The following is a 20,848-nucleotide window of genomic DNA, read 5'->3' on the forward strand; positions in this document are numbered from 1 at the left end:
GATAGGCCTTCAATTGAGCTTTAATTTCGCATTTTTTAATGTCTCCAGACTCTACATTGGAGCCTTCGCTTTCGCAGTAGGAATCTAAAATTATTTCTAGGTTACTTATAACACTTTTAGCAGTACTTGTTGAAGGCCCATCAATGTAGCTTGATATACTACTTAACCGTTTAGCGCCTGAAGCTAAAAGCCGGCTATTGTCCGCACCCTGGTTAGACAGACTTAGAGCCATTTCAATAATATTAGAGTGGACTCTCTTTTTTTTTCTAAAGCATGAAGCCTTTTTAATCCCTTTTAGTCTATTGTTGATTATGATCACGAAATTGACAGAATAGTGCTCCAAATAGCTGACCTCTTGAGGTACAATATTTAATATTTAACTGCAGCAAATTCATTAGTAAACTAGAAGGCTTACTGGGTTAACACAAATTTTTCCAAGCTGACATAACGATCACGCCAACGCACTAGCCATCGAATTAAATGCGCCTGTTCGAGTTTAAAATTGCTCACGGCACTTCATTTATTCGTCTGGTGAGCGCCGCGCGGTAGTGTTGTGCTGTTGCGGTAGCGCGCGCATTTACGTTCACTGCCTTTTTGCTAAGTTTTCGAAGTAGTTCAAAAAACTCAAAATAGCGCGTCGATCATCTAAAAAACAGCTACTTAAAAAAAAAAATCCGCTCTCGAAATCGCTACGCTACAAATATACAATAATGACAGCTGAAATAACGAACCACACACTGCCAACAGCGAGTGGTGGCGAACAGGTGGAGGCTAACAATAAGAAGGTGGAGGATGATTGCACGCTCGATGGCATCCTTGTGCGTATCGGACAATTCGGGCGCTTTCAACTCTTCAACTATGTGCTGTTGTGCATACCTATGATCTTCAATGCGTTCTTTTCCATTTCTTATGTGTTTACTGCGAGTACGGTGGTGCACAGGTGGGTGACCATAAAATTTTTAGAGAACATATTTGTAATAAATCAGAGACCCAGAATAATAATTATTTCATGGTGGAGTTTTAAAAAAGTCATCAAGATTTTCGTAAGAATTATAAAAGTCCTGTGATAATAATTATGTGTGAGAAAATTTTTTTAAGTCATCGATAACTATTATTTTAAGATTTATATAATAGAAATCTTTTCATAATAATTATCAGCGAGATAAATATTTTTAAATCTTCAAATACTTTTATTTTGAGACTTATATTATAAAAGTCTTGTCATAATAATTATCATTGAGATAAATATTTTTAATATTTATTTTATTTTTATTGTAAAAGTCGTTTGATAATAATTATGAGTGCGAAAAAATTTTGTATATAGTCCCGAACGAGTCCCACACATAGCCCGAACTGGTCCCCACTTTATTAAATAAACGGAACGAATTTTCCAGGTGTAATGTGACGCAATGTGATAGCTCGGCAAGTGCTTACAATGAGCCGTGGCTCAATTATACCATACCCATGAAGGGATCCAGCTATGAACAGTGCGCTCGCTTTGTTGCTACCAACAATGCTGATGCCGATCCGTCAAGTGAATTTTGCACACCTGCATACTTTAGCCAAAATGTTACCGAGAAATGTGGAAATGATTTTAAATTCCGTGATGAAGAGTATACAATATCCAATGAGGTAAGGCAATTGATTTTCCTTTTCATTTTTTTTATTTTTATCATCTCAATTTTACTTCTTTAGTTCTCCATATTCTGCTCAGATATATGGATATTGACAATGGTTGGTACGGTAAATAATATTGGACAATTTGTCGGTATACCAGTGGGTGGCTTCTTTGCAGATCGGTGAGTGTGATATTTCTCTAGCAACCAATTTTTAGGCACTATTAGGGCCGTTTTCTCAAGTAGCTTTTAAGTTTTATCTGCCATTTAAACACAGAGTTTGAGAGCAAATAGAATATGATTGATTAAAAAAATAAAAAAATAAAAATCGATGCATTGTAGAACAACAATATGGGTATCAATTAAAAGTACAAATTCTGTAGAATAGAAAATAATAATAGTTTTTGGGTGCACCGGGACGAATAAGTATTAAAAATGTCCTTTTAAAACTTTTTCCTTGAATATCCTGGGTAATTTCCAATATCTATTTTAGAAGGAAATATATGTCAAGGACTAATTTGTTAACTACCACATCCTCAAGTTCCATCCTTTTAACTTTATTAGTTTTAGATAAAAAAAACACTGTACACTTCCCTTTATAAGATATTGAAAGCTACAATATACATAAATGAAGATACTGGAATCGTTATTTTGGAACCATGTATGCGCTCTAAAAAAACAAACTGGCCGTATGATGTACGGTTTAAATGCTTTAATTTTTTTGCTATACAAGAGTATATATGAATCAAAATTTTTGGGATTAATAAAGTATACGTTTTTTGGTATCCTTTACAACGATACAAATTTTTTAAAAATCGGTTTGTAATTTTCTTGTTTAAAATATTACTTTTATAAAAAAAGGTATTTTTGCTTTTACGTGTTGTTTCTCAAATTTTTATATACGAAGTATACAAATATGCATACCAGAAGAAAAGGGGTTTAATCGCCTTTACATTGATACGAAAATTTTAAAAATCGGTTTGTAATTTTTTTGTTAAATTGTTGTTTTTAATAAAAAAAAAAGGTATTTTTTCATTGTAAGTGTTTTTTCTAAAATTTGTATATACGAAGTATACAAATACGCATATCAGAAGAAAGAAAGTTTGATTGCAACTTTTTAAAAATCGCTTAGTATTTTTTTTGTTTAAAATATTTTTTTATAATAACAAGGTATTTTTTCCTTTTAAATGTTTTTCTCAAATTTTTATATACAAAGTATACAAATATGCATATCAGAAGAAAAGAACTTGAACTTCGAAGGCCTATATCTCGATTTCGGAGGCTAACTTCGAAAAACGGAGAAATTACTTTTTTACCTAGGACTTAATATCTTAAAAAAATGGTTTGGTCCAATACCCAGCGGAGTGCTGTACACTGTAATATTCGTGTATCTTCAATTTTGTATATTTTAACTCTCAATGTCTTATAAAGAGAAGTGTAAAGTTTTTTATCTAAAACTAATCAAGTTAGAAGATCGAAATTCGAGGATGTAGTAGTTACCATATTAGTCCTAGAAATATATTTTTTTCAAAAATAAATATTGGAAATTTCCAAGGATATTCAAGGATAACGTTTTAAAAGGACATTTTCTACACTTATTCGTCCTGGTGCTACAAAAAATTATTAGTTTTTTTTTAATTCTACAGAATTTTTCCTTATAACTGAGACCCATATTGTTACTCAACAGTGCACCAAATCTTTTAAATAATTTTTTTATTCAATCATATCCTGGAAATTTGAAAGTCCTTTAAAAAAAATGCTGACGTCAGAGGGAAAAATTAAAAACGCAGTTATACTATATTTGGCTACTAGTTTTGTGAATATAGGTATTGATTTTTTCGTGTTTTAAAAATTTTTGTTTTTTGTCGCACGGTGTTATCGTTGATATTTGACGATATCACATATCGATAAGAAATCGACGCTGAAGTCGATAAAGATATCGATAAATTTATCGGAAATTATAGTTTGTAATGACTATACGCATTGAGAAATAATTTTCTTATTATACGGTTAATATCCGGATATCCGGTTAATAATCGGATATCCAGTTAATATCCGGTTGACATCCGGATATCAGTTTAATATTTAATAAATTTTTATCACCAGGATATTCAAAAAAATCCGGATAGAACTCCCAGCCCTAGGACCTATCTGTATCAACAAATTTGTGTTTTGAAAATTTTTGGTTTTTGTCGCACGGTGTTATCATTGATATTTGACGATATCACATATCGATAAGAAATCGGAGATACGCATCGAGAAATAATATCCGGTTGACATCCGGATATCAGGTATCAACAAATTTGTATATAGAAATATCGAGAAATATGCTCTACATACGTATGTGCGCTTTGAGTAAATATGTAAATTGGTGATAACGATAACGACATTTATCGATGTATTGTGGAACGATTTTCCGTCATCCCTTGTCAAATTTGGTTTGGGGACAAACCGGTTTCGGCGTTGTGCCATCTTCATTCACATTTATCGATATAATTATTGAAGTTTATATATATCGATACCGTTGCCGATATATTAAATAATAGAATTAGTGATGTTCTTATCGATTAATCGATATTTGTTGATATGATTATCGATGAATAATAAATTTGATCTAGCAACTTATTTCGGAATCGTTATTTTTACAGTTAGGAAACATTAAATTAACTTCCCTTTCCCCACTTTATCCCCACCCACAGCCTAGGTCGTCGCACGATGCTCGCCGTAGGTGGTTTTCTCAGCGCAATAATGGGTTTATTGCGTTCCATATCGAGCAGCTACTATATGTTCATCGTATTTGAATTCGTCGATATGGCCGTTGGCAGTACACTCTTTCCAACTGCCTTTCTACTGGCCATCGAGTTGGTAGGACCAAAGCGTCGCGTTGCCGCAGCTACTATCATCACAATTTTCTACTCGCTGGGTGAGGCCCTATTGGGCGTTTTAGCACAGCAATTCCAAAATTGGCGCAATTTATTGCGCGTACTCTACGCACCAGCAATTCTGCAGATACTCTTCCTTTTTATACTACCGGAAAGTGTACGGTGGCTATTGAGCCAGGGTAAAGAGGAGGAGGCTACACGTATATTAAAACGTGCTGCACGCATAAATAAACGCGAAATACCAGAGGAAGATCTTAAAGCCTTGGTGGAAGAAAATCAAGCAAAACTCGAAGAGGCACGTGAAAGTCATTATCCTATAGTGAAGGCTTTGAAAATGTTCCGTTGGCGTATATTAAATTGTTGTTTGTGCTGGTTTACGCATACTTTGGTGGCCTTAGGACTGAGTCTTACCTCAGTCACTTTGGGTGGCAATAAATACACGAATTTCCAGCTGAATGGCGTAATACAAGTGCCGGGATTAATTTTGCCACTGTTGATTATGGATCGAATTGGTCGCCGCTACTCGCTTTGTGGTTCCATGCTGTTATGCGCACTCTGTATGGGCATCACAGCGTTGGTGGGGAGAAGTAAGTTCGCAAAGTTTCAACTGCACATATTTTAAGGAGTTTCCAATATTTATGTTCATATATTTTGCAGATCACGCTGCTGCCGAATTGGTGCTATTTTTAATAGGAAAACTTGCAATTACATGTAGTTTTCAGATTTTATACTTTTTCACCTCAGAAATATTCCCCACCAATGTTCGCAATAGTTTGCTATCATTTTGTTCTATGGTTGGACGCATCGGTTCGATGTTGGCGCCACAAGCACCGCTCTTGGTATGAACACAAAAAAAAATCTTTTGTTTGAATATAAATTTGTAATCTTTTGGTACATTTGATAGGCCAATTACTATGAGTACGCACCTCAAATACTTTTCGCCATCTTTGCTTTGATTAGCGGCACCTTAACTCTACTATTTCCAGAAACAACTGATAAGGTGCTACCTACAACGCTACAAGATGCCGAGCATTTGAATGATAAAAATCATAAAAATGCTAAAAACATTGATGAATAACGGTGATTGGGGGGTCGGAGGACGTTTTGTGTTAGAACTATGTTGTCAATGGCAAATCTTTTTAGTTATTTTTTATATTACGTTTAATTTAAGAGTGCATGGTCGTGTTTGTATGTAGAAAAGTGAAAATGTGTCACAGTCAAGGCATTATGCCTTGGCACATAATTATTGAATAAAATCAGTTCAAAAATATAAATACAAAGGAACTTTTGTGGTTCAAATAGTTTAAAATTTTTTCTTTATTCGTTTGTGGACTCTATTTAAAACTGCGATATCACTAGCTTAATAGTGAAAAGTTGCTGAGTGCATTTTTACAAATTTCAGGAGAGAAATCAGTGTTGCCAACTTTTGATTTTCAAAAAGCACCAAAAACCTGGAAAAAAGCGTTTTACCACACTAAAAGCACCAAATGGTTTTAAATCAATGGATGCTTTTTTCATAACAGTTTGTATGTATTTAACAAAAGCGAAAAATTAATAATATTTACAAGAATGCATACATAAATCAATACACAAAACTTTTTGGCTCATAACGATTGAAAAGCTACATGCTATAACGTAATACCGTCATGCCTACGACGTAATACCGAAGTACTGCACATTAAAACTGATATATCTCAAGAAAGAAAAATCGAATCCCAACAAACGAAAATCATGCTCTAAGTAGAAATGAGCAAACAAAATATGTTTTCCTTATATAACCTCAAATATCGCCAAAAACCGTGATATTGGCACTTTGAGGTTAAAATATCTCAAAATTCTAGTGGTAGAGCAATTGTGCGGCCAGATTTTTTGATTCAGCACCAAGAAACGATGTATTTTACTCAGGTGGTACAAAAATACAAATTTTTACAAATAAGTAGAGAAAAAAAAATAACTAACTTACTCGCATATCTACTAGCATTTTCAACGCGAATAGAATTGAACAAGGTGGGTTTGCAAGTTCAGCTTTTTATCAATCATGGTTGTATTTAAGTGCATTTAAATTTGTAGATTTTTGTAAATTCAGTGCTGCCACAGCTTTAAATATTTAAAAATTATTTCAGATTTTAACTATATCGGAGTAATTTTAGTTCAGAAAAAAAGCACTAAAAAGCACTAGGCACTAAATATTTTTTTTTTTGGCGTTTTAATTTTCAAAAAGCACTAAATCTAGTGCTTAAAGCACCAAGTTGGCAACTATGGAGGACATACTTCTTAAAGCCATTGGGCCTTATGAATAAAAAATAGGCAATTGCTTTTTCTTAAAATTCCAGACCTTTTACTCGATTTGTTCGAACAAATTTCATTTGATTTCATTTATTAAACAAATTCATTAGTACAATAAGAACTTAAAGCTCTTTTATAGTGCAACAGTAATTATAAAGCACAAACATAAAAAAAAAATATTAAGTAAAAGGTCTGAAATTTTAAGAAAAAGCAATCGCTTATTTTTTATTTCATAAGGCCTATTTTAAACACGTACATTCATATCGCTAGCTTACAGTGCAAAGCCGCTAAGTCCAGTTTTTTTTAATTTTACTGCAGAGGGAAAAGCTTCCCAAAATAATATTCTTGAAGTATGTATTAAAATTTTGTATTAAAAATTTTGCGTATTTAAAGCAAACGATAGAATTCGACGCATATTAAAGGTTTCCGTATCCCTTTGCACTTAGCAAATTTGAGTTTCACTGAACAGAATTAGATAGAAACGCAACTATGCGTTTTTGGTTTTTCTCGCCTCCTACATCAAAGGTGAATTCTCCAAAGAACTGGACTTAGCAGCTTTTTCACTCCAAGCCAGCGACATGTATGTATGTGTGTATATAAAAAAAATATATATTTACGGAGTAACTAAAACCTACAAATTTTTCATGCGGACTTACCTTATAATTTTAGTATTTAGACCTGAATGATGGATTTTAATTTCCAATGATTTAATTGAAAGAAGTATGAATTTGTGAATGTAAATGAAGCGATATATCATTATTGCTACTGCTGTTATTTCAGCACGTTACTTGGCTGCTTTTCTGTAAATTAATCTTCCAAATGCGGTTACATTTGGTTTTCAATTTAATTGCTTCCACTTTTGAAATATAACGTCATATATGATCATGACAACATGATGCATTTCTAGTATTTAATTGCTTATTCTCGTAATTTGATACGCATATGTATAGGTATGATTGCTCTACGAAAATAAACCGCTTCGAACTTATTTCGGAATGCATGCTAAACGCAAAGACTTTCCAATTTAAATGCCTCGGTTGTTTAGTTTACTATCTGCAGGTGGCGCTGTACGTTTTAGAACTATTTGAAAGTTCTCAGTTATAGCGTAATCATCTTTGAAAATCGCCACCAAATTTAACTCGAATTCTGAAAAAGAAAATTGCAGTTAACACCTTCGGAATATTCAATAATATGTATGAATAGTTACCTATTTTGAAATTCTTTGTTATCAATGTCGGACACGTAAATAAACGCGGCAATATCATATAAATGGGTATTTCCAACTTTGGGCACACGTTGCCATCTGCAATTTGTATGGTTTGAATTTCTGTCGCGTCTTTGGAATAGCCCTCAGCGCAGCCGCAGGTCTCCACACGCACTAATTGCAGTTCAATTGATTTTATAGCTACTTCCGAGTGCTGTACGGTTAACTATAAGAAATTAATAAGAGTTAAATATTTGAGGATACATTTTTTACACCTGCACAAACCTGACCCGTCAATGGCCGTGTTACACAACACTCGGTCTGATCTAGTTTGCCAGTTATTAGAAATCGTGGTATATTTATACGGTCCTTTGCAGTCTTTTGCAATGTCTCTGGACTTATACTGAAATTCACTTCTGTGTTGGCCAGCGCTTTGGTATCCAACGGCGTTGGCTTATTTTGTATACAGAATTGCTGAGTCTTCTGTAACGATTTAGCTAAAAAGCTACGTTTTACATCACATCGCAACTGGTAATTAACGTTAATAAAAACACCATGATATGTTTCATAAAGCACACGAGGTTCCTTGTTGCAGACCAATGGTAGCTCAAAGTGGAATTCAGAATTACCAGAAGCCAATTTGCCAGGCGCTGCCAACTCTAGTGTTGTGTTAAGTAGTGTTATGGGCTTAACAGAATTGTAAAATGCATCAAAAAGACCAACATTTTTTGTGCTTAACTGCAAGTTTACAACGCCCTCCAGTGTCAGCAAAATGCCGTCATGCTTTGCCTCTGATGGGCAGTTGAAATGCACGCAGCCTCTTAACAGCTCCTGAAAGGTTTTTGGTGAGTAAATATTAATTTGTCAGATTTCTTAGTTTCATACGCCTTCGTGATATATTTTATTCTCCTTATTTAATCTTATTTCAAAGTTGATTGCGCTCATATTGCCACTAATTTACCAAACCAATCGGGAGACGTAAAAACAAACCGCGCGTCCAAAAGAATTCAATCAGCAATCAGCTGTTTGGGGTTGGAAAGCCTTTGTTTACAAGAGCACTCAAACTGTTAGTCTAGATACATATCGATATGTCTTTTTAAAGATCGATATATCAGTCGACCGCTGACTTAAAGGCCCTACACACGGATTGATTTCTAGGCCAATCAGTTGACCAACCTACTTAATGAAATTCCCTACAAACGCGCCAACTGGTTGCCGATTTCATTTGAGTGACAGTTTTTGAACTGTGAACAACACAACAGCACTGGTAAACTTTTATGCTATGCTACGAATGCTTCGCATATTTATGTATTTGATTTTGCTGCCGCCCCCGTTTTTATAAAGTATACGCATTTTCACAAGCGAAACGAACCTGAAAAAAAACATTTTAACGTTAATGAGCCATTAAAAAAATTAAATCGCATTTTAGGTTCCCAACTTGTCTACACACAGAGCATCAACCTCATTGACCAACCTGCCTCACAAATTTTCTGATTTTTCTCCAACCTGACGAATAATTTGACGAAGGTTTGCCAACTTGCCTACACATGGCTTATTTACCAACAACTTCTAGCGGTTGGTCAACTGGTTGGCCGATAAATCGATCCGTGTGTAGGGCCTTTTATTGTTAATTCAAACAGTGGCGGAGTTGGCTATTTTTAAGGTGAAATTAGTCGGGAATGTAAACCTACCATTACGTAAACGCGAGTCAGTGCCACGATCTGTCTTACCAGAACGCCATGAAAATGAAAACTCAACACCGCTGCTGATTTCTTCCTTCTATAGATGGTTGCCACTTCGTCAGTTTTGCAGATGGTAAACAAGTTATAAGTTCCTTTTCAAAATATGTTTAAAATGTTTGAGGTTTACTATCGAATAAGGTTTTTGGTTGAAAGTTAGTAGTTTATATTAAGCTAGCATCTATTATAGCACGAAAAGTTTTAGTTGAAAAGGTAAGTTTATGAAAAGGCATTGATGAGTGGCAACACTGTAGTAAGCAACACTGAGGGCTCCAGTAATCGACAAAATTTTCAGACAGCGTTTAAGTATACGTTCTGCGTTCTTGACTAATTTTAACTTAAGTATAAGTTCTGCGTTCATGACTAGTTCCACCTTTAGTATTTCAGTTTGGGATTAGATTAAAACTATTAAAATAGACTAGCTCGAAATCAGCAGAGACCATCTCAGAAAAGCTGAAAACACCATGGAAAATTTGAAGAGACTGATAAAATCGTATGAGGAATGGGTGGCCGCAAATCCAGAAACTGTATGCGACGTAGAAACCACAACAAAATGGGTATCCTATTTTATTGCTGGTATGTACTTAATTCCATATCCGCTTGCACCAATAAAATGAATTTTCTCTTAGGACGCATTTCTGATTCAAATGTTGTCTCCGAGCTCGTATACACTCTATCCAATATGTTGGTGCTCTACAATGACCGCATAATCGACAAGTCGAGGGACAACAATCTATTGTCTGATTTGGCACGAGTGAACTTCGACGCTAGTACTAGTGTTGTAGCACGTAGCAACAACAAAAAGGAAAAATATGTTTATCGACTAAAGGTCATGTTGACTACATTGGAGTACTGTGAGGTTTTAATTGAGATTTCGGCCAAACGTATTTTCGGTAATAGCGGTAAGTGGATATTCGTAGCGGTGGTACAATTTGCCAAAGCAGCTGGTCGCTTTTTCATACTTAAGCACTCTACTGAAAAAATAATCACTACACCAGCACTTCCTGCGCTTAATCGTCGCGCACTAATCAAAAAACAAAAATCCGCTCTGAAAAAAGGTGTAATAGTAGAAGAAAGAAATAATTTGATACAAAATGGATTCGGCGATAACAACTTTACATTCCAATTGAAACGCTCTGGTCGTGTGGTGCGCAGAGTGGAAGGTGCACCACCGCTACAATATCGTGACTTTAAGTTGCCCGAAGAGCAACAAGAAATGATTGCTTGCAAGCCAATAAACTACTCTTTAGTACAAGCTGAGTACCTGTATATAGCTAAGCCACTTATACACTTAGCGGCAATGGGAGTATTTGGCCAAAAGCGCTGGCAACAGTATGTGATATCGTTGACATTGGATTTGATCAGCATACGTATGTACCATAAATATCGTCAACATATGCACAAGGAACAGAAATTAGAGCTATCACGTCGATGCCTCAATCTGTTATTATATTTAATGCGCTCACCATTTTTCGATCGGGTGACAAGCTCGCGGTTAGATCGTGTGCTAGGATTTGTCGCAGATAATGTGCCACTGCTGAAGATGGTGGCCGGACCGGTACGAGAATATGTACCCTACTGGCAGAGTACATACTTCTACTTGTGGTCAACATAAAGATTTTAGTCGCAAGTGACGACCGTAAACGATTACATTTTAGAATTACATATAAGCTTACAAGTTCAAGAATATGTATTGTGAAATGTATTTTATTTACTTTTTGTGAGGTATACATATATAGTTATATAGGGAATAAGGTCAATTGCCCGTCAAGCGTAGTAAACAAACAAAAATATACTTTTATAAAACTTTTAAATTGAGTTGGTAAAATTCGCTATAATTGTAAGACTCATTGACCAGAAGTGGTTGTATTACAATGGCAACTGAAGTTTTGACTTTTATAGAGACGTTGCTAATAATCATGAATGTGCAGTCGAGTCTACGAAACTGGAAAGATCTTTCACATATATCCATTCAACTAACATCCCTCTCCATCCGAGTCCGTTGAAACAGCACGTTTGCTGGGTCTTGACCACAATTAAAAGTTTCAACAAATCTGGGCCGTACGAAGTAAACGCTAGAACAAAAACATTTAACGCTTACATCCACATCAGTACTGCAATAAAACATTTTTCATTTAATTTTGTTGTAAAATTATATCCTTTTATTTCCCTTTTTCTGCTTAGGCTCTCTTTCCATTCTTGCAAACATTCCTTTACAATAGGTCTTCCTGTAGCTAAATATTTAGTACATTTAGAACATTTTATTACTCCCCAAAAAGTTCTTAAAACTAGGAAAAAAATGTATTTGAGTGTTTTTTTTTTATGTGCTTGTTTGTGTAGATCTGTGAATACAAGTCACCACTCTAATGATTTACTTAAACTGTTCCATCTATATATACATATGTATGTGTTTGTATGACTAATGCTCTTCACCTGCTATCGCTTATGAAGACACACATTTTCTATGACTTCTTCAACGCATGTAATTTGTACATATTCTCATTGATAAATTTTAATCTAAATTTGCTTAGATTTTTTAATAATAATTTATTTTTACTGGTAATATTAATTTATATTAAGCTCTAACGGATTCTTACGTTTTCTGTTAGTAAAATCGTTTGGTTCTCTCAGTGGAAATTGATTAATAGTCATTAGGCATTAAAACGAAACATTTGACGGTTTTTACAGTTTTTGGACAGCAGCTTAAAAGTAGTAACAACAAAATATGTGTTTGAAGAAACTCGCTCTCGAAGGGATAGTTATTCACTAAAAAAATATTACAAAAGCAATTTGTAGTACCAATAAACACATTCACACTCAAATATGAGAGAACAATAGCAAGCAGTGCGTGACTTCCTGGTTAGAATTTTAAATTGAATCCAGGGCCCATGGCTAGTTGACGCTGATCAATGCCTGCATTAAGCACAAAGCCAGTGTTCGTGGCGGTTTTCTTATTACCGGTTATGATGCCAGATATTACTTTGCTATTGCTGGCAGCAGCACCTGCTGTTGTGCTGCCACTGCCACCTGTACCGCCCACAATTAATTCGTCCCGGGCCAACTGTTTGAACTGCGAGCCACCTGAGGGCGGTTTAGGCGATGAGGCGAGTGCTTTGCGCGCACCCAGTTCACTTTTCGCCGGCCAGGTGGGAAACATAGACGGATCGATGGGCAGAGGCAGTTCAGTGAAGTGACTATGTTTTAGGGCCGCGTCTGCGGTTAGTCTTTTTTTTGGATCGTAAGTAAGAAGACCCTGCAGCAACTCAATGCCTAAGTCGGTGGTTTTTTCGGCGAAACGCTTGCGTAAATTGGAAACAGGATAGTCGGCGAATTGCGAATTTTGACTTAACATATTGCGGACGGCAGGTAAATCCTTGTAGCCGGGCCAAATGCGTTCGTTTGGTGTGCCAAGTTCCTGGGAAAAGGAATAAAGGAAAGATATTTAAACTTTTTGTAAAATGTAAAGGAATACCAAATCAATTGTATAGGTCTAAATCTGGACGAAGGGAAGGAACTACTAAGCTTTTACTGCGGTACACAAATTTTATAAAAAGCGGGCGGGAAAGGGGAAATCTCTTTTCGTTTTGAACAGTGCGTTCAGTTACAAGAACTTTTTAAAACCACATATTTTGCTGGTTTTTGACTCACCTTAAAAATTTTGTTCAGCTCATCAGTTTCCGTCTTGCCCGGAAAGAGTGGACCCATTTGCAGGAACTCGCCAAAAATGCAGCCCACCGACCAAATGTCAATGGGTGTTGAGTATTCCGGTGAACAGAGCAGCAACTCGGGTGCGCGGTACCACAGTGTGACTACCAGTGACGTGTACTTTTTCAGTGGGGAACCATATTCACGGGCCAAGCCGAAGTCACCCACTTTCAAAATACCTTTGTGTGAGAGTAGCAGATTCGAGGTTTTTAAATCTCGATGTAATATCCAATTGTCATGTAAATGTCCGACTGCACGCAATAGCTGCTGCGTCAGACATTTTACTTCACCGGGCAGAAAAAACTGTTTCCGTGCCTTCATGGTCTCCATCAACGATTTGAGGTCATGTTCAACATAGTCCATAACAATGAAAATTTTATCCATATTCGAACCGACGACTATCTCGCGCACTGTAACTATATTTGGGTGCTGGCCTTTCAGAAGCGTATTGATCTCACGCAATGAAGTTATGGGAAAGCCTTCTTTTTCTTTCTCCATTTTCAGGCGCTTCAATGCAACAATCTCGTTGGTACGTTTGTCCTTGGCGCGGTAGACCACACCATAAGTGCCCTCTTCTATGCGGTTCAAACATTGGAACTCTTCGACGGAGCGACAGCCCTGTATGCCCGGGAAGTAGTCAGGCAACGGCGCACCTTTGTCGTCCCGTGCAGGCGAATCATTCCGACCATCACCTTCTCCACGTCGCCTTGAGCCCGCAGCAGTGGCCTCAGCTTCTGTTTTGTGCGCCGACTTCATGTCACGCTCTTCGGAGCGTGAGCGTGAACGTGTTCGTGACCTTGAGCGTGAACGTGATGAACGTGAATGTGAGCGCGATGACATTGAACCTGAGTCAAAATGTGAATGTGAACGGGAGCGGGAGCGGGAACGTGAACGTGTTGCATGTCGCCGTGGCGAAGAGCCACGTGAGCCTGAATGAGAACGGGAACGTGAATGTGTGCTCTTGCGACGTGGCGTATGTGAGCGTGAGCGCGAAAGTGTACGGGAGGGAGAACGGGAGTGTGAGCGGGCTGAGCGTGTACGCGAACGCGATGAACGGTGTTCACCATCTTCTTCATCGTCGTCCTCGACATGTTTTTTACTCTTCTTTTTCTTGTGCTTCTTTGCGCGATGCTGACGACGTATGGGGGATTTGGAAAGTTCGCCTATAGAAAAGGGGCTTTCCGGTATATCAACGTCGTCATCCTCTTCAGCATCATCATCATCGTCGTCGTGAACGACATTGTCTTCGTTTTCAACGCCATTGTCTCGTGCTTTGCGGGAACGATGTTTCTTCTTTTTCTTTTTCTTCTCGGCTTTGCTACGCTTACGGTGATGTTTTTCACGCCGCGCAATTGCACCTTCCTCTTCAGAGTTACTCTCGCTGTCACTTTCACTATCGCCGCTTCCGCTCTCTGTTTCCATCTCCTCACTTCCGTTCTCCTCGTCCTCATCGTCGTCGTCATCCTCATCACTGTCTATCGCTTCGCCCTCTTCCTCCTCGTCACTACGCTGCTTAGAAGCTATCGCCTTCTTGGATCGTTTCCGTTTCACTTCCACATCAACATCATCCTGCTTCTTGCGCTTCATGACATTTAGCCCCGCTGTAACGGAAGCTGCAACCGCACTTGGGCTCAAAGCACTGCGTGCTCGACGACGCGCCTCCAATTCCTCTCGCGCCATCTCCTTACGCTTCTCCTTCTCACGCTCAACGGCCAGTATTTTTTCGCGACGCGACAGCATCTCTGGGTCATCGGGTGATTTTCGCTTCTCCGGCCGCTCCACGCGTTCTGTAGTCACTACCGTCTCTGACAGCATTACTTCGCGTTCCTTGTTGCGATGCTTATGCTTGCGGCGTTGACGATGACCTTCCTCTGCTTGTGGGCCCTCCACCTCAACGAGCTCCGGACTATCAAGCACCTCAATAACGGATTCACGCACTTTTTCATGCTTTTGGCGATGACGTTCGTGGCGCTCAGCATCGCCGTACCGTTGCCTTTGTACCGTAGACGTTGACTCATAGCTCTCCGCCAACTCGATAACATCGCCGCCACTGCTCTTTACGTACTTATGTCGTTTACTAAGTAAACGTGAACGCAAATCCTGTTCAATACTCTCCGAGTCATTCTGCGCATCGTAGTTATACTTACGACGCTCGCGCTGAACCTCATAGCTGACTTCATTGTACTCAATATGCGAGTGCTTGCCACCGCCATACTGTTGCTGCTGCTGCTGGTGCTGATGTCTATTGTTGTAATAATCAAGGCCACCATGGTGGTAACCAGCACTAGAGCCGCGCTCATAGTAATCCGGTCGCTGCCGCGGCACATGAGGATGTTGATATTGTGGATGATAACCGCCACCACCACCACCACCGCCGCTGCTGCCACTGTTGCGACGCATGTCATTATTGTGCGGTTCGTAGTGTTTCGCGTAACGGCGCTCGCTGTTCGGCATCATATCTCTGTGGCTGCCGTCGTCGCGTTCATAGCCACTGCCACGCTGATGATAGCGCGCCATTTCTTCACGTTCCTCGCCGCCTCTGCGGTGGTCGCCGCGGGTTCGCTCTATATCGACTGGACGCACGCCTCCTCCACGATCATTGCGCATGTCTCGTTCTCTACCATGCGGTTCTCTGGTGTCGCGCTCGCGCTGATCTCGTTCCCTTTCGCCGCGTTCACGGCCACTAGCACGCTCTCTTTCATTGCGATGCTTCTTTTCTTTGGAATGTTTCTTCTCCTTGGACGATTTTTCTTTCCGTCTCGAACCAGCGGGATCACGCGAGTGCAGCACGTTGGCCTGTGGTGGTTTGATGTCCAAAGAGTCCGCATCTTCCTCACCGCTAATTAATTTTAATTATGATGAAAATATGAAATAAAATCGGTAAAACTTGGGAAGAGAATAGATATTTGCTATTTTTTTTTTACAGTTATGTTTTTAATAAAGGTAGAATGCTAAATTTTGCAAAGTAATTAAATGAAATATGTATGCAATGTATGGGCAATAATTTTATGCAATATGTTGGCTATAGTTAATGATGTTCATTTGCACTTTGTATAGGCAGCAGCAGGTGGCACCGCCTGCACCATCCATTCATCCCAGTTGGCGTGTCTACCGCTCCTGTTCCGGTCGAAGTTCCATGTGCAAGTTCCAAACGTATTTGGCGCTTTGCAATGGCCAGTCGTTACATTTATTTGTCATTATTTCTTAGTTAATGATGTTTGAGGGAGTTCATTTTTTAAATATTGGTTTTTTTTACTTTTTTATTACTTACTTTCATAAAAAAGCAACGAGAACTTAAATAATCACCTTGATGTCAATTTACTTTTCTGGCTTGGTCAGCGTGAGATTGCTTCAAGGAGCTTGCTGTCTATTAGATTAAAAACTTGCATGATCAAAATGTAGTAGTACTTTTGTTTATGTCAATGTTATTATAGTATAAGTATAAGATAAACAATTGGATATGTAATTCACCAAAAAAGTAACACGAAAGAAAATGTAGGTGGAAAACATTGCGTGTTCCATGCAAACTAACCGTTTCCATTTAGAATTAGCGCAACATTTAAATTCTAATTGCATTCATACATATACGACTGATTAAGTCGCGAATAAGTTTTCAAGTTAGTAAATTAGTAAAGAGTCAAGAAATACGAGACTTTTTTGTGAACACATAAATATTTAAAACAAATGGGCCTCATTTTAAGGTGTATTTCATATTTAAAAATAATTTCTGGCAAAGTTATTAATTTACCTGCCATTTTCATGATTGATTTTGTTGACGTTTTGTAATTACTAAATGTTATCAGCCTAAATCAGTCAGATAGGTGATTACGTAATCGACGACTTCATGATTGGGAGCTATGTTGAGCTTGCATACCCTGGTTCGAGGTAAGTGACCTGTATGACTAGGGCATAGACGTGTCTACGATATTATAATGATCCAAGAAAGTGCAGCGTGCTGCTGCAACTACAATAACACCACCGGCAACATGCTCTTTCGACAACATATCTGGTGTCGGGCAAATTAATAGGATCACGACATTTGACTTGTTCTATTAAATTTTCATATCAATCCAAATTTCAAACTTTGGGCAAAATTTTGAAAAAATTCTAAGTATTTTCCACGGTATGTTCGACATATTTTTATAAATATGTAAGAAAAATGCGTGGCGCTGTCAGCAAAAAAAAATTCAAAAAACTACGGGATTTGTTACCAACTTGAAACTTGCTCTTTATTATACTGGAATTTAATGGGCTACAAAACTGCTACTTCAAACTTGCACTTTATTATATTAAAATTCAGTGGCCTATAAAACTGCATTTTCTACAAATTCTGATTAAATCATTTGAAATTTTGACGAAACTGTCAAATTTTGCAAATGTTTGCACAAAATCTGAAAATTGGATTCGTATGGTGTTTGCTAGATAGTGAGCAATACTATTATAAAAAATTAATAAAATGAAACAAACAAAAGAAAAATTGTCAGAACTTGTGAAAATATCGGGCCCCTGTAAATTTGTCCAACACTATAGAGTCTGTCAGACGTGGCAATGCAAAATATTTCGAAAAGGCTATCAAATTGAGAAATTTCAGAAAGCAATTGCATGAGCAGTCACACCTTGCATGTAAACTGTCTTTCGAAAGAGATTTCCAAAAGGCGAATTGTAGATTGCTAGTACAGCACAAGCAAGTTGAAATATATTACCGAATCGATTTGCGCGCTTTCAGTTGCAGTCACAGCTTGCAACTTTCATTGCTGAAACTGATTTCCGAAAAGTGACAGAAAGTTCTCTCTGGCTGTTCGCACGTGGAAATAACATTTCTCTTTCTCAATTTGACATCGAATTGCGAGGAAAAGTTGAAAATATGGCCAAGTCTGACACGCTCTATAGATGTATTATAAAGCCTTTGAGAAAGAACTTCGTCAAATATTGAGCTGAATAACTGCGAAAGTCAATAATATTTTATTGTTGTAATAATCACAACCTTGTAATTCACATCTTTGATGTTGTTGGTAAAAGTATTTGATAAAGTATATAAATCCTCGGTACTAGATAAGTGGTAAAAAGCAAATTAAAATCGACGATCCCATTATTCGTTATGGGAAAAGCAAAGTAATTTTCAAAAATTACGTTGCGTGAATAAGTCGTTAACTTTATGTGGTAGTTATTACTGTTTATTTAGGTTTTAAAAATAAAATACACATTAGGGGTATTCTCCAAATCTTGCAAAGCCATTGCACGTAGCACGGATTGCATGGATTGCATAGCTTGCAAACACACAACAACAAAATAAATGGGAAACAACATTTCCTATCGCTGCAAAATATGCAACGTCGAAACCCATGTATATATTTTGCAAAATAGCATAGCAAGATAAATGCGACCCTGTGCTAGTTGTTTTGTTGTTGGAATTGCTACATATTTCTCTCATTCCTCTCATCTCGCTCACTTCATTTGTTTTTTGCTGTCCCTTGTTATTGTATTTGATACATAATTTCGCTGCTTGCTACCCATGCATGCTAACACTTTGCAATGGGGTGCTCTCGTACTCTTCGAAATTTGGAATAGTATTTTTGCATTTCGTGCAATCCGTGCATCGTGCAAGACTTGGAGAATACCCCTATTGTATTGCAATGTATGTATTACGGATGTTTCGAATGTCATATTTTTCACCTTCGCGAATTTTCGGAATGCGAATGCGTATTAGAAAGTTATCGTTTTTACTACTTTTATTAGAACATTGAACGAGTGCTTAACCTATACAGTTGTTGTTGTTGTTGTAGCAGCGTACAGGTTCCCCAAAGGGGTTTTAAGGGGTGTGTCGGGAGTGACAGTCCTTGGTCAGATATAAATCTGGGTCGTTCCGGTTACGTAGACCCGACTGTCGTGGGAACGTGAGAATCTATACATGTTTTAATTTAGTAGCCAAAATTCAAAAGGGCATATTATATTTCAAAAAAAGTAATTTTGCTGCATTTTATCCCATGAGGCGATTTCTTAGAGGCGCGTATATAAGGTCGGCTGCATTGAACAATCGCTCACTTGGAACGCTGGCAGGTGGAGCGCTCAAATATTTGCGGGCTAGATCTGTCAATTTGTCGTTCTTGTTGTTGTAGCGGCTATAACAACCCCGCCCAGATCGGTTGATATCTCAGTCGTTGTCGTCAAGTTCCACTAACGGCAGCCCTAGGAAGCGTGCAGCCTCTATCGGGTCGGTCCACAAGGACAAAGCCGTTAGGGTTGTCGGGCTTTCCGGGCATGCGAAGAGTCGTATTTTAGTTTAGTTTTCCTCCAGTCGAGACAATTTTCAAGGAGTTGGGCTCGTTTTTCTTTAAGATAGGCCTTCAATTGAGCTTTAATTTCGCATTTTTGAAGCTTTCAGATTTTATATTCGAGCCTTCGCTTTCGCTGGAGGAATCTAAAATTGTTTCTACGTTGCTTATAAGTAGGGAACGGACTTTAAGGACCTAAAAACCTATAAAAAAGGCAAAATGAAATAACAAAATAGGCTAGAAAGGGCAAAATAAAATAGGGAAATAGACAGGAAAAGGCACTAGACATCGCAAAAGACGCAAAAGAATGCACTAAAAAGACAAAAACCGAAAAATTATCAAAAAATACATTTATTTTAGAAATTTTTATTTTACAAGTAAAAAGAGAATTACTATGAGCAATGTAGTTTCATGACATGATACAATAATTTTTAGAAGGTAGTTTCACTTCAAAATTTTTGACATAAACCGTGTCTGTGACAAACACGCAATGTGGCCACTGCTACGATATAGAACGTGGGGATTTTCGCTTGTTATTTTAGAAATTTTGTAACGAACATGTAAAGATTTATATGTTTCATAACTGATCACTTCATTTGTAATATACAGTTACGAGAAAAACTGTAACATGGTGTAACAAAAAAAAAGTGTAAAAGTGTAAAAGTGTTACACCATGTGACAGATTTGCCCGTCACTGTACATATACGTATTAAATACATACATTTTTGCCTCTGCTAATCACATGAATAAAAATCATAAAACCACAACGATTAAGCTGGTGTAGTGCGCGCACCTCCATACATCTTCATGTACATATTTTAAGCAAGGTGTGATTGACAACTCAGGTAGGCTCTCTTTTAAGATACTATTTGCCAATAAAAGGCAATTTCCATAAAATCCGTTCCCTGCTTATAAGACTTCTAGCAGTACTTGTTGAAGGCCCATCAAGGTTGCTTGATATACTACTTAACCGTTTAGCGCTTGCGAAAGTGTACACCTTGTCCTAATATAATATTCACAATTACTTTTATGGCCAGATTTTTCCATTAATTATAAGGTGCTACAAAAAAAAGCAGAGACCGAAAATAATTATTATTCTAAAATTTAGGATCAAAAACTTGTTTTAAGAGAATTTTTTTCGTCT

At 37.6% G+C, this 20,848-nt stretch overlaps 4 protein-coding genes across 4 annotated transcripts; 2 read left to right on the forward strand and 2 right to left on the reverse strand.

The window, feature by feature from the left end:
• The first annotated feature begins 483 nt into the window (after positions 1–483).
• On the forward strand, positions 484–5,792 carry LOC118739396 (organic cation transporter protein). Its single transcript, XM_036470686.1, has 6 exons — positions 484–940; positions 1,395–1,632; positions 1,696–1,799; positions 4,316–5,085; positions 5,156–5,337; positions 5,403–5,792. The coding sequence occupies exons 1-6, from the start codon at positions 711–713 to the stop codon at positions 5,574–5,576; spliced, it is 1,698 nt and encodes a 565-aa protein (XP_036326579.1). The 5' UTR covers positions 484–710; the 3' UTR covers positions 5,577–5,792.
• A 1,719-nt stretch (positions 5,793–7,511) lies between these two features.
• On the reverse strand, positions 7,512–8,989 carry LOC118739398 (vacuolar protein sorting-associated protein 26C-like). The gene is made up of 4 exons (XM_036470689.1): positions 8,874–8,989; positions 8,274–8,819; positions 7,992–8,214; positions 7,512–7,930 (listed from the first exon to the last, which is right to left on the reverse strand). The coding sequence occupies exons 1-4, from the start codon at positions 8,931–8,933 to the stop codon at positions 7,809–7,811; spliced, it is 951 nt and encodes a 316-aa protein (XP_036326582.1). The 5' UTR covers positions 8,934–8,989; the 3' UTR covers positions 7,512–7,808.
• A 1,078-nt stretch (positions 8,990–10,067) lies between these two features.
• On the forward strand, positions 10,068–11,541 carry LOC118739401 (peroxisomal membrane protein PEX16-like). Its single transcript, XM_036470691.1, has 2 exons — positions 10,068–10,303; positions 10,357–11,541. Exons 1-2 carry the CDS (start codon positions 10,192–10,194, stop codon positions 11,340–11,342), a joined length of 1,098 nt encoding a protein of 365 aa, XP_036326584.1. The 5' UTR covers positions 10,068–10,191; the 3' UTR covers positions 11,343–11,541.
• Positions 11,542–11,976: 435 nt separating this feature from the next.
• Positions 11,977–16,285, reverse strand: LOC118739400 (serine/threonine-protein kinase PITSLRE-like; the record flags this gene model as incomplete). The annotated part of the gene is made up of 2 exons (XM_036470690.1): positions 11,977–13,142; positions 13,376–16,285. Coding segments are annotated over 2 exons (3,465 nt in total), but the record flags the coding sequence as incomplete, so codon positions are not given.
• Positions 16,286–20,848: the final 4,563 nt, after the last annotated feature.

This window comes from Rhagoletis pomonella, unplaced genomic scaffold, assembly GCF_013731165.1.
Source record: "Rhagoletis pomonella isolate Grant_MI unplaced genomic scaffold, Rhpom_1.0 Rhpom_scaffold_00005, whole genome shotgun sequence".
Classification (NCBI taxonomy): Eukaryota; Metazoa; Arthropoda; class Insecta; order Diptera; family Tephritidae; genus Rhagoletis; species Rhagoletis pomonella.